Genomic DNA, 13,266 nt, shown 5'->3' with positions numbered 1-13,266 from the left:
ACCGCAGATGGGGTGACCTAAGCAACAGAGATGCGTTTTCTCACCGTTCTGCGGGCTGAAGTCCAAGAGCGAGGTGTCGACAGGTGTGATTTCTGCCGAGGCCTCTCCTCCTGCTTTTCAGAGAGCCATCCTCTGGCTGTGTCCTCGCGCGGTCTTTCGCCCCTGGTGTGTCTCGTGAGCAGCTCTCCCCTTTTTGTAAGGACATGGGTTGGACTGGATTTGGGCCCACCTTCCTGGCCTCCTTTTACCTTAGTTACCTCTTTTAAAGGCCTTGTCTTCTAATACAGCCACATTCTGAGGTACTGGGGTTAGGGTTTAGCGTCTGAATTTTGGGGGGACATAATTTATCCCATAATACCGTCCCCAATTCAGCCAATGGGCCACAAACACTCGGTGATGGGGGAGCGAAGAGCACGTTCAGGCAGAATCTGTTGCTTTTTAGGCATTTTTTGTTATTTGCAAACTCTTACAGAAAATACTGCTAGGGTTCCACTGTAACTATGTGTTTTTTTAAAGATTGTATTTATTTATTTGAGAGAGAGCGAGAGCACAAGTAGATTGGGGGAAGGGCAGAGGGAGAGGGAGAAGCAGTCTCTGCTGAGCAAGGAACCCAACATGGGGCCAGGCGCCCCAGGTAATAATATTTTAAGTGCCTGATAAATAGGAGCTCTTTTAATTTTGGTAATAACCGTGTGTAAGGGTGCATTCTTACTCTCCTTATATGGATGGGGAAACCGAGGCCCTGAGTGGCTAAATTAACTTGTTGCTTAGTGGTAAGCTGAATCCAGCCTGTCCCATTTTGATCCTTTGGCATTCTTTTCTCTTCGTTAAGGATAAATTGAGAATAAAAGGCGGAGACATCGAAGATGCCATCTACGTGACCTTGGAAATCCTGTCCAACTGGGGCCATGCGTCCTGGGTGGGTCTCACGGAAGTGGAGTTCTTTGACCTGCACAACACCAAGCTTTACGTGTCGCCCCATGACGTGGATGTCCGGACCACGAACACGCCTGGGGAGCCGGGCCACCTGGTCAACAGGAGCTTAGCTGTAAGTGGTGGCAGTACCGGAGTGCATCTCGGCCTCGTATTTTGATGCATTTTCTCTGCCCACAATAGGGCTGTGATGCAGGTGCGGGTGATACAGGTGTGGGGAGGGGAAGAAGAATAGAATCTTCCACTGTCCTTCATTTGGGCAAAGTAGGAGGAGCCTGAGGGAAAGGTCCCGGTGAGGACCTCCCCGGCCATCCCCCCAGCTCATTCCCCGATCCCTGCTCTGTGGGTTTTTCTTGGGAGGGGGAGCAAAGTGGAGCCAAGTTGCCCCCTTTCCTCCACCCTGTAGTTTACCCCAGGCACCACCAAATGTGGGACCCCTGGGGGTCAATGAGGGGTCTTGTCTTTTATAGACAAAGACACTAAGGCCTGGGGAAGAATATGAATTAGTCAAGGTCACACTCCTAGAAGGTAGTGGGGCCATGTTCATAGCCTACCACTTAGGCCCCAGGCTCACACTCACTCAGAGTCCTGCTTCCCAAGAAACATCAAACCTTCCTGTCCTTTAAATATCTAATGGTCAAAAAGAAAGAAAGAGAGCACTGGTGTTTGCTCCTGTCTCCACTTGCACGTTGGACACAGAGGCTGGGAGCTAAGCTGAGGCAGGCCGCCCCGCCCAGTCCTCTTTCCTCTTCAGTGCTTCAGCGTCCCTATTAGTTCCCTCCAGGAGGGGCCTGAGAAACTGGGGACAGCTTTTGCCTCTGTATACGGGTGGGGAAGGCACAGAGGTGACTTGTGGACAGCTTCCCTTGGGCGCTCTTTGGCACCTTTTAAAATTTTCTCCCCTGTAGTGGTATTCTCAATTCCAAAGAACAAGTTACTAATTTTTCTGAAAAAGTATTAAAAATGAAAACATTCACCATACTTCCTGTTCCTGCCTCCTGCCAGGCACGGGGCATCCTATGTATAATTTTATTTATACCTAGTGGGACACAGGCTTGAGAAGCAGAAAGGCCTGTGTTTGAAGCTTACCATTTACAGCCTTGTGAGCGTGGGCGACTCACCTGACCTCTCCTTTAGTTTCTCATCTGTCACATGGCACAGTATTAGCCCTTCTCTTGCAACAATGTCACGAGGATCAAATGTAGCCTGGCTCTTCCAGAGGGCTCCAAAACATCAGTTCTTATTGTGCTTATTATTGTTATTAGTCATAGTATTGATACCATTAAGAAGTAGATATTCCCCTTTAAAGACGAGGAAACAAGAAAGGTGAGCTCTCAGAACTTCAGTCCTAGAGACCCACATTCTGACCTTGACTCGGTAGCCTTTGGCAACTTGCCTGTCTTCTCTGAAAACCAGTTTCTCTGCTTCCTGAAAAATAGAACTGGAGGGTGGATAATCCGTAGGACTGGTTTGTCGGCAAAAGAAATGGGAGTCTGGCTCACCTTGGCAAATTTCTAACAAAGAACTTTGTTGCAAGTCTTTGGGTAGCTGGTCAGTCGATGATCCCCCCCAGGCCAGAAGGGGCAGCCCCAATGTCACGTTGGGGGTTTAGGTGGCATCCAGAATGCATGAGCACCAAGGGTGTGGTCTTTTGGGGGAAGCAGGGGGCAGTGTTGGTTCGTTGTTTGGCCCTCCTGTCACTCTGCTGGAGACACACCATCCCGGGAGAGGAAGGCTGCTGGCCAGCCTGGCTAGGGAGGTGGGCACCTGAAGGCCAGTTACACTGAGATGCCACAGCAGGGCAGGGATACGGTTCTCCCTGGAGAAGTTCAGCATTGTTACTGAAAGGAAGGCAGGGGAGATGCTAGGGAGCTGAGAAACACCACCGTTCACAGGTGTAGACTGGGTGGTGACAGCCCACTAAGACCAGTAGCTCTGTGACCTTGAAAGAAACAGGTCATGGCCCCTGGGAGGCTCTGGCCCTGCATTTCCTGCTCTGCTTCCTGCTTTGAGTCTGTAGGCGCCCGTGTATGCTGCAAGGGCTTAGAGTGCCCCTCCCTGCCCCCCCTCCTTGTGCAGAGCAGTGGCATTCTGGAAGCCTGCTGTATACAGAAGAGCCTACCGGGGCGATAAAAAGCGTCATTGGGTTTGATGAGGGCCGGTTCTCAGGATGACTTTTCCTTTTCCTCTGTTCAGCAGAGGCTGGGTGAGCTTTGCTACACAACAGGCCAGAGGTTCTGGTGGGATCGGGGTTTTAAATTTTGGGCCCCAAGGTTGGGACAGGAGGCTGCCGTCTCCTGCAGGCTGCCAGATCTGTGGGCCCAGCCATGTGTGTGCGGGATTACCCCTGACGCCCTGGCATGGGGTCTCCCCGATGGTCATCCTATTTACTGGGCCCGGGACCTTCAGCTCATAACTGCCTCTCGGGACCACACAGTTTCACTGGGGTTGATTAAAGACCCACAGCGCGCAGGCCAGGACCGCAGACATCCCTCGGCCCATCCTTACCGGAGCCTCGAGTTCCTCTCCGCAGCTGCTAAATGAGAAACCAGGGCTCAAGGAGGACAGGCAACTTGCCCCAGCCACACCGCCGTAGAGTAGGGGAGCTCGGCTGCAGTCTCACCAGGAGGAACTGCACGTGGAGTCTGGGCTCGAAAGCGAAGTCACTTCAGTGGAAGAGAGCGGGAGCTGCTCATGCTTGGTGGAAACGCTTTTCCACTCTGCGCCCACTGCATCTCTTACTGGCCTCACCAAGGCCCATGGCTTCAAGACGATTCCAAATGTATACACCAAGGCTTGCCTGCTTCTCTGAGTTCCTGACTTGAATTCCCACTGATTCTTCCTCCAAAATGGAGCCCAAGTCTGGCCCCTTCTCTCCATTTCCCTCTTGGCCCCTAAGTCTGATCAGTGTGCCGTCCCCTCTTGCTGGCACTATGAAATGGCCTTCTGTCTCATTGTCTTCTCTTCCAGTCCCTTCCGCTCCATTTTCTACTCTGGGTCCAAAGTGATGTTTTACAAATGTCAGCCGGCAACCTTCCCCTACTTAAAACCCTGGCCATGACTTTCCAGTCCACTTAGAAATAAAATCACGTGCCTCCCATGGCCTGGGAAGCTGTCTGTAAACAGGCCTCCAGCTCTGCCTGCCTCTCACACCTCCTACCCCCCGCACCAGGCTCCAGCAGTCACAGGGGCTTCCTTCTGCGCCTCTGATGCTCCCAGCTCATCTCACCTCTGAACTCTTCCAGAGTTCTGTCTTCTCCCCATGTGGATTTCGGCCCAGATACCACTGTCTAAGCAAGCCCTTCCCTGACTACAGTGGGGAGGAGTTCTGTTACACACCATCCCAGAAAATGTCATTTTCTTCAGGGCACTTCTCACATTAAGAAATGATCTTTTTGCTTGATCATTCTCTGTCCCCTGCATTAAGCTCGCATCCTGTCTGCCCTAGCCATACTATATCCCCAGCATGTAAATGTACACCATACATTTTTTTGTACTTTTTACTTGGAAGTCATCATATAATCACGGGAAATTATTTTTTAAAAATTGTGCGGAGAAGAGAAAAATAATAGAGGGAAATCAATGAAGCCAAAAGTTGGTTTTTTGAAAGGATTGACAAAGTTAACAAACCTTTAGCTAGGTTTGTTAGCTAGGTTTGACAAGGAAAAAGGAGAAAGGATTCAAGTTACTGAAATCAGGAATGAAAAGGGGGACATTACTCCCAACCTGGCAGGGGGAGAAAAGATTATAAGGGAATATTCTGAATAATTTTTTTATAAACATAGAATATATTTTTATCCCCAGGGGTACAGGTCTGTGAATCACCAGGTTTCCACACTTCACAGCACTCACCATAGCACATGCCCTCCCCAATGTCCATAACCCCACCCATTCTGAATAATTTTATGCCAACAAATGAAGATATCCTGGACAACATCCTAGAAAGACACACATCACCGAAACCGACCCAACAAGAAATAAAACACATGGCTAGACCTACAGCAACTAAAGAGATTGGATTAATAATAAAAAAAACTTCCCACAAAGAAAAGCCGAGGACCAGATGGCTTCATGGGTGAATCATACCAAATATTTAAAGAATTAACACCAATCCTTCACAAACTCTTCTAAACTACAGAAGGGGAGGGAACACTTCCAGACTCATTCTATGAGGCTGGTATTACCCTGACAACAAAAACCAAAGACATCCCAAGAACAGGAAACTATAGACCAACAATCCCTTAGGAATAAGATATAAAAATCCTTGACAAAACATCAGCAAACCAAATCTACCAGTTCATAGAAAGATCTATACACTGAAACCTAGTGGAGTTGACCCCAGGAATGCGTGGTTTATTGCTCAATATACAAGAATCCATCAATGTAATACAACATGTTAATAGAATGGGGGGGAAATAACCATGTGACTCTTAATGAATACAGAAAAAGTGTTCGACAAAATTCAGTACCCTTCTGTGATGAAAACCATAGATGAACCAAGAATAGAAGGAAACATTCTCAACCAGATAGAGGGCATCCGTGAAAACCCACAGCTAGCATCATGCTGGTGAACGAATGCAAACTTTCACCCTAAGATCAGGAATAGGACAAGAATGACTGCTTTCTCCCTTTCTGTCCAAGCTTGTACTGGAGATTTGCCCCAGGGCAGTTAGGCAACAAAGGAAATAAGAGGTTAGAAAGGAAGAAGTAAAACTATATTTGTGGGTGATATGATCTTATATACAGAAAACTCTAAAGAATCCACAAAAATTACTGATAAAGTGTAATCAAGTTCAGCAAGTTTACAGGATAAAAGACCAATATACAAAAAAAAAATCAGTTGTATTTCTATACCCTAGCAATGAACAATCTGAAAAGGAAATTAAGGGGAAAAAATCTGTTTAAAATAGCAGCAAAAAGTGTAAGATACTTAAGGTAGCTCTATTTTTAACTTCTCGAGGAACTTCCATATGTTTTCCACAGTGGCTGCACCAAATTAAATTAAAAAAGAATAAGATACTTAAGAATAAATTTCACCAAATAAGTGAAAGACTTATACATTGAAATATACAAAATATTGTTGGTGGGGATTGAGGAAGACCAAATAAATGAAAAGACATTCCATGTTCATGGATTGGAAGAATTAATACTATTGATATGGCTGTGCTCCCCAAATTATCTACAGATTTAATGCACTATTATCAAGATTCCAGCTGCCTATTTTGTGGAAATTGTTAAGCTGATCTTAAAATATATATGGAAGTTTAAGGGACCCAGAATAACTAAAACAATGTCAGAAAGAACAAAATTGGAAGACTCACACTTCCAATTTCACAACTTACTACTAAGCTTCGGTAATCAAGATTGTATGGTACTGGCATGGGGATAGACAGAGAGATCAGTGGAATAGAATTGATAGAGAAATAAACCCTTACATCTACAGTCAATTGATTTTCAACAAGGACGCTAATACTATGGTTGGAGAAAAAAGTCATTTTTTTAGCAGATGGTATTGGGACAACAGGATTTCTGCACATAAAAGAATGAAATTGGATTCGTACCCTAACATCATCTACCAAAACTAGCTCAATGGATCAAAGGCTGTAAAACTCTTAAAAGAGACATAGATATAAATCTTTGTAGCCTTGAGCTTTTCAATGAGGTCTTAGATATGACATCCAAAGCACAAGCAACAAGAAAAAATAGATAAATCAGACTTCATCAAAATTTAAAACACTTTTGCATCAAAGGACATTCATCAAGATAGTGAAAAGCTTATAAAATGGGAGAAAATATTTGCAAATTATATATCTGATAAGGGTCTATTATCCAGAATACGTGAAGAAAAGAACTCTTAAACTCAACAACAAAATGACTGAACACCAGGTTACGAAATGGGAGAAAATATTTGCAAATCATATATCTGATAAGGGTTTATCATCCAGAATACATGAAGAAAAGAACTCTTATACTCAACAACAAAATGACCCAACACCAGCTTACAAAATGGGAGAAAATATTTGCATATCATGTATCTGATGAGGGTCTATTATCCAGAATATGTGAAGAAAAGAACTCTTAAACTCAACAGCAAAATGACCCAACACCCTAATGAAAATATGGCCAACGTACTCTGCATAGACTTTCCTCCAAAGAAGACATACTTGGCCAAGAAACAGTTGGAAATGTGTTCAACATCATTCATCATCAGGGAAATGCAAATCAAAACCACAGAGAGAGATCACTTGTCACCCACAAAGGTGTTACTATTTTTGAAAAGATAAGAGAAAATAACAGTATTGACAATCGTGGGAAAAGCCTACCTTCCCAGTGGAACAGAAAAGAAGAATGGTGTGGCCATTGCAGACCGTATTTTGGCTGTTTCTCCAGAAGTTAAATGTAGAGTTACCACATGACCCAGCAATTCCAATCCTGGGTACAGACCCAAGGGAACTGAAAATGTGTTCCCACAAAAGCGCATACATGGATGTCCATTGTGGTATCATTCATAATTACCGCTAGGTGGCAATGACCTGAATATCTATGGACCCATGGGCTGATAAAGAAAACGTGCTATAGCCATGCAATGAAATAGTACTCAGCTCTGAAGAGGAACAGAGCGCCGACATCTGCTACATCACAGATGAATCTTGAAAACAGGGCACTGCATGAAAGAAACCAGACACAGAAGACCATTTTAGTATGATTCCATTCATAGGCAGTGTCCAGAACAGGCACTTCATAGAACCAGAAAATAGATCCGTGGTTGCCAGAGGCTGGGGGAGGTAGGCGTGGGGAATGACGGCTAAAAGGTATGGGGTTCCTTTTTAGGGTGGCAAAAAAAATATATGCCAGAAAAAGATAGCGGTGATGATTGCACAGCCTTGGAACATTCTAAAAAACAACAAAAACACTTGAGCTGCATGCTTGAAAGTGGTCATTTGATATACGTGAATGATATCTCAACTAACAAAAAAAAGTATAGAGAGGTCCCACGTGTACTTGCCCAGCTTCCATCATCACTGACATCCTATGTAACCATAGTACATTATCAAAACCAGAAAACTGATGTATCATGTGCAGACCTTCATACACGCATTTGTGTGTGTGTGTGTGAGTTCTAGGCAATTTTATCACACGTAGATTCAAGTAACCACGACCACATCAAGATATACAGCGACAGTTCCGTCACCACAAAGGGAGTCCCTCACACAGCCCTTTATAGCCACAACTCCCCACACCCATCCCTGACATTGGCAACCACTGATCTGTTCTCTGTGCTTTTTGTCACTTCAGGAATGCTATATAAATGGAATCATACTGCCTGTAACCTTTCTGAGACCGGCTCTTTTCGCTCGGTATAATGCCCTTGACATCCATCCAAACTGGTGTGTGTATCAGTAGCTTGTTGCTTTTTGATTACGGTAATTTATTAAATTGGGGCTACTTCTGTGGGCAATCCAGCATCTGCCCAAGGGCGTGGATCTGCGTCACTGGGTTAATTCTGCAAGAGGAAAGCACCTTTGTTAGGAATTAGGGACCTCCAGCAAGAGACCTACCCTGACCATCTGTTCTAAAAAATGCCCTTCCATTGGCCATGAATAATTCTCTCTTATTTTCTTTGTCCAGTGTATCCCTGACTGATTTTTTTTTCTTGGCAATTTTATTTGTTTGTTTCCCCAGCTGGTGCAGAGCTGGGACCTGGTGGGCGGGGCTTCGCTGCCTACCCTTGCATGTGGCTCCTGCATGAGGGGGTTTATATTGGGCAAGTGGGTAACAGATGTTGTCGATGCCTCCCCAGCCCCTGGTCCTTCCTCTGTCTGTGTGTGCCTGCCTCTATATTTCTCTGATGGAGGATTGTCTTTCTGGCCCCGGGGGCCCATTTTCCCTCCCAGGAAGCAGACCTAGACTTGTGGGGAATTGAGCCCCCAGGAGCCGCCCTCCACCTACACTGGTGGGAATTGGGGTGTGACTACCCCAGCTCCCTTGTCCCGAGGGTGGCCTTGCTCTGAGGCGTGTTCTGCTCTGGCTCCCACATTCCCTGGTGGCACCAAGCTCCAGATGCCACAGGAGGGGCTAGCTTGGTAACACACTCTTTATGGAATGCCTGTTCTCCCCTTGCCTCCCCGCCCTCCCAACTGGTGTTTCCTTTGATGTCCACATAATCTCCCAACAATCAGATCCTTGCCTCAGGGTCTGCTTGGGGGTGGGGGCGGTGAATCCACACTAAGACAGAATGAATTAATGAATGAAAATGGGTGTGAATCCTGACTCCACCGCTTGGGCTGGCCACACCCCTTGCTGCCTGGCAGAGCTCTGGTCTTCCTTCCAGGACACTGGTTGCAGCGCTGGTCCTTCCCAGGGCTTTGAGAAAACCCGGGGCGGTCACGGCGGCAGCAGATTCTCATTCTGCCCTCTCTGCCATGAGCAGGCACAGCGGACGCTTGGCCTGCTGGCTTGGCCCCTGCTGTTTGCTCAGCGCGCCTTGGTCAGCCCTCAGCGGCTTCCCATAAGCCTTTTTCTTAGAGACTCCGTCTGCTAATGAGGCCCTGAGTTACCCACAGGTTAATGTTCTTTGACTTTGAACACCATGATTCCCACTTAGTCCTCCTGTTATCCCTCCTGCTGACAGAGATGTGATGGGAAATCAATTACGGTCCCCTCGCCCGCGTCCAAGGCTCAGCCTTCAGACTCTTCCTTTGTCAGGCAGCCACAGTGACCCAATTTAGGCCCTGACTTGGGGAAGGCATGAGGGGCACCCAGTGGATTTTGAGCTGTGCTGTCTTGACCCCTTGCAGCTGCCCAGAGCACTCAAAGTTCCTGCAGAGCTTGAGAAACTTGGCCAGAAGAAGTCAGAACCCCTTGAACTCCTCTCTCTCCCTTAACAAAAGTAGGCGCCTCCCTCCTGAAAGGCACCATTGTCGCTGGAACAAGCCCCCTTTGTTCTCTCCCGCAGCTGGTGCCTGGGCCTCCATCTCCTGGGCCCGGCAGAACCCACCCCCCCCCCACCCCAAGCCAGCCAATCTCCTCCTTTCCTGGCTCTGTCAAGTAGCTGGCCGTCCAGTTGAGACCTTCTTAAATACACAGCGATGCTGCCTTTAGGTGAAAGGGACAACTCCAGCCCATGTCAGAGATGCTGTGGTTACCTCACTGCTACTCTCAGCCTCTAAAAGCAGGGACCCAAGCTTCAGACGCCTGCAGGGGCCAGACAGAGGCATATCCTGGGAAGACAATGGGGTGTAGAACAGTAGGGAATGGTGGGGACTGGGGCACCAGAGACCACCCCCACCACCCCACTGGCTCCAGCCAGCAGCCACCAGGGGCCCACTGGGGCCGTGTTCTCCATGTCTATACCAAGCAAAACCCTAGTTCTGGGAGGGGAGGGGAAATTTCCCCATCGTTAAATGTGGCCAACCATGTGTTTTTAATATGTCACGAGCCAAACAAAATCCGCCTGCAGGCCAGATCAGTTTGCAGCCACTTCTCTAGACTTCCCACAAAGGGACAGCCATTAGGAGGTAAATAGCAATCAGTCATTCATTCCATCATTTATTTATTCAACGAAGATTCTGTGGCTTCTATCATGTGCCAAGGAACTGTGCTGAACGTGCAGGGTTCTGGAATGAGTTAGACATAGCCAATTCCCTTCCGGAATGCAAAGCCAAGCGTGTTGGAGGGGTGATCTGGACTGGAAAACAGGTATTTGTGGGACACTGAGGAAATGCTAGGCTCAGGCAGTGCAAGGAATCGTGGGCACCTGGAGGACAGAGCAGTGGTATCAAGGAAGGGGTGACAGTGGGGGCGACAGCATATTTGTGCTGAATTTCCCTGGTGGGAGAGGCTGGAAGCATATTGCAAGGAGAGGCGCAGCCTGTGCAAAGGCCCTGAGGCCAAGCCTGGTGGGAGATGTTCAGCAGCAGCTGTGAGTTTTCTCTGGACAGGAAGTTGCTGGAGCTGAGTAAAGTCTCTGGATCTGGCTTTTTCCACCTCTACCTAAAGCACCCACAATGTGGAATCTTGTCGGCACAAGCAGTTGCAACAGTGGGGTTTCCCCGCTCCTCTGCCCCTCTGGCCTTGAGAGTAGCCTGGCCAGTGGACAGGAACCACACTCAGGGGTCCTGAGTCTTCGAAAACCTGCCAGGGAGGAGAACAGTTCCTGGGGCTTGGTGCCACAACCCTGTCCCAAGGCCTGCTCCAGTTTCTTTCTTTTCTTTTTTTTTTTTCTTCTTTAAATTATTTTTATTTTTACATTTTTTAAATTCCACAGGGTTTTGTAAAAGAAAACCAGACTCTGCTTGCCGGGTTAATGAAATAACCCAAGTGACTGCTCTTTGCCCATCCTCTTCTTTCATCTTTCCCCACCCCCAGTGCTCTCCCCAAAGCTGATTAAATTGATTAAAAGCCCGCTGCATTTTAAATTCAGTCTGAATGGCAGAGCAGAGAGGCCCAGGGGGCAGCTTTGTGCCACAAAGTGCAGTCAGGGCAGGTGAGGTCTAAGAGCTCACCCTAGATTATGTAGAGAAGGGAGGCCTGGCCTCCTGGCCCTCAGACCGTTTACTTCGGGGAGAAAAAGAAATGCACTAACAACACCCCTCTCTTCCTGGTGTTTCAGAGCATGGAAGACCCTTCCTTGTGGATGTGCCCCTTCCACCCACCGCTCCAGCTCTTTTTTGTTATCCGCAACACCAGACAGCTGCAGGACTTTGGTCTAGCCAAGATCAAGGTCTGGAATTACTGGACGGCTAATGGCGTAAGTAAGGGCCCTGACTCCCCACTGGGTGTGTGACTGATGGAAGCACCTAGGCGCTGTCCAATCATCTGAGTGCTGAAGTTGCAAAATGCATTCGCCGAAGCCTGGCTGCCCTTCCTGCTGGGTGTAGCCAGTGCCTGGGTGGGCATTTCATGCCGTGTGGACAGAGCCACGGGGAGCAGAGCCGCAACTTGAAGGTTTGGGAAGTGAAATCAGGCCACCCTTGGGGGGAACTAGACAGATAGGAACCAGGGCTCAGTTTTGATAGATAAGGAAACAGAAAGATTTCTTAGGTAACCACAAAAAGGTTATGTAACATGCCCAGAGTCACACAGCCAATAAGCGTCACCATGAGAATGAACCCACACAGTCAGACTCGGCGCATTCATTTAGCCAGTGTGTCTCAGAATTTAATCTGTGACAGCTTACCGGGGATCTTGCTAAAACACAGGTTCTAATTCAGCGGGTGAAGGGGCAGGGCATGAGTTTCTGTACCCAGAGGTGCCGGTGTTCCTGTTGTGGGGACCCCACTCTGAACAGCCAGGCTCTTAACCTCTGTGCTCTTCTGTCCCTCCAGTTTCAGAATCCCTGCCCTTCTTCCTACCCCCCACAACACCCCCTACACTGGAGCGCTTAACCTCTCTTCCTTCTCTGGACTTTTTTTCATGTTCTCATTTACACTTGTTCCTTCATTCAACATGTACTGTTGAGCACATGTGCCGTCGGGCTTCCTGATTAATTTGGAGGACATTGATATGAAAGACACAGTCCCCACCCTGGAGGTACGCCTTGTCTAAAAGCCGGCAGACAAGTAAATGTAAAAATAAGTTGCAGTGTGCTGAAGGCCTCCGTGGAGGTGACTTTGAGTTTCAAATGGGAGCTCCTGGAACTCAGCAGGGAACTCAGTGGGCGAGGAAGGACAGGACCCCCCCCTCACCCTATCTTGTTTCCCCTCTTTCGATAGATGTGGGGACAATTGTTCTGTTTTCTTTTCTAATTTGTTCTCAGGGATGTGGTAATACAAGGGAGATGAGCAAGGGGAACTGGTCCTCAGCTTCAATATTGTCAAGAGAGACAGTAGGGCATGGTGGGGAGTGTGGCAAACAGGTAAGCACATGCTTAAGGTAAAGGGAAGGCCACTTGTCAGCTTCAGCTAATGGTTGCTACATACATATGCCAACCAGGACCGCTAGATGAACATTCCTGGGGAGCTGGGAATCTGGAATTTGTTAGGAGCGTTTCTGGTTTGTAAATGTCAACAGCTAATTTAAATTCTTTTGAAACCACCATACAGTCCAAAGCAAACTCATCTTTGGGCTGGAGTTGGCCTGTCTGGAACGCAGCCCCTGCAGCAGGGAGGGAATCTGCGTCAGGCTGGGTGAGCTCAGTGAAGGTGCTAGAAGAAGTACACACCTGAGCCACAGTGGGAAGAGACAGTGGCACAGAGCTGACGCAGAAAAGGAGAAAGTGTATTCCAGGAGGAGGGCCCAGCCCCTCCAGTTCATCTCCAGTAGCCACTGGGAGGTCTGATCATGATTCTCTGCAGCTTCAAACCCTCCAAGGCTTTCCTTGACCTGGACGAT

At 47.7% G+C, this 13,266-nt stretch overlaps 1 protein-coding gene across 1 annotated transcript in view; it reads left to right on the top strand.

Moving 5' to 3' along the window:
* Positions 1 to 13,266, top strand: part of KIAA0556 (KIAA0556 ortholog) — a 170,607-nt gene that overhangs the window by 112,514 nt on the left and 44,827 nt on the right. The window contains 2 exon segments of the mRNA XM_032842700.1: positions 833 to 1,048; positions 11,546 to 11,683. Coding sequence (XP_032698591.1) covers positions 833 to 1,048; positions 11,546 to 11,683 — 354 coding nt within the window.

Source organism: Lontra canadensis, unplaced genomic scaffold, assembly GCF_010015895.1.
Source record: "Lontra canadensis isolate GAN:19392208 unplaced genomic scaffold, GSC_riverotter_1.0 scaffold132, whole genome shotgun sequence".
NCBI classification, from domain to species: Eukaryota; Metazoa; Chordata; class Mammalia; order Carnivora; family Mustelidae; genus Lontra; species Lontra canadensis.
Note: the sequence above shows the minus strand (reverse complement) of the source record. Positions and strands in the feature narration are given on the sequence as shown.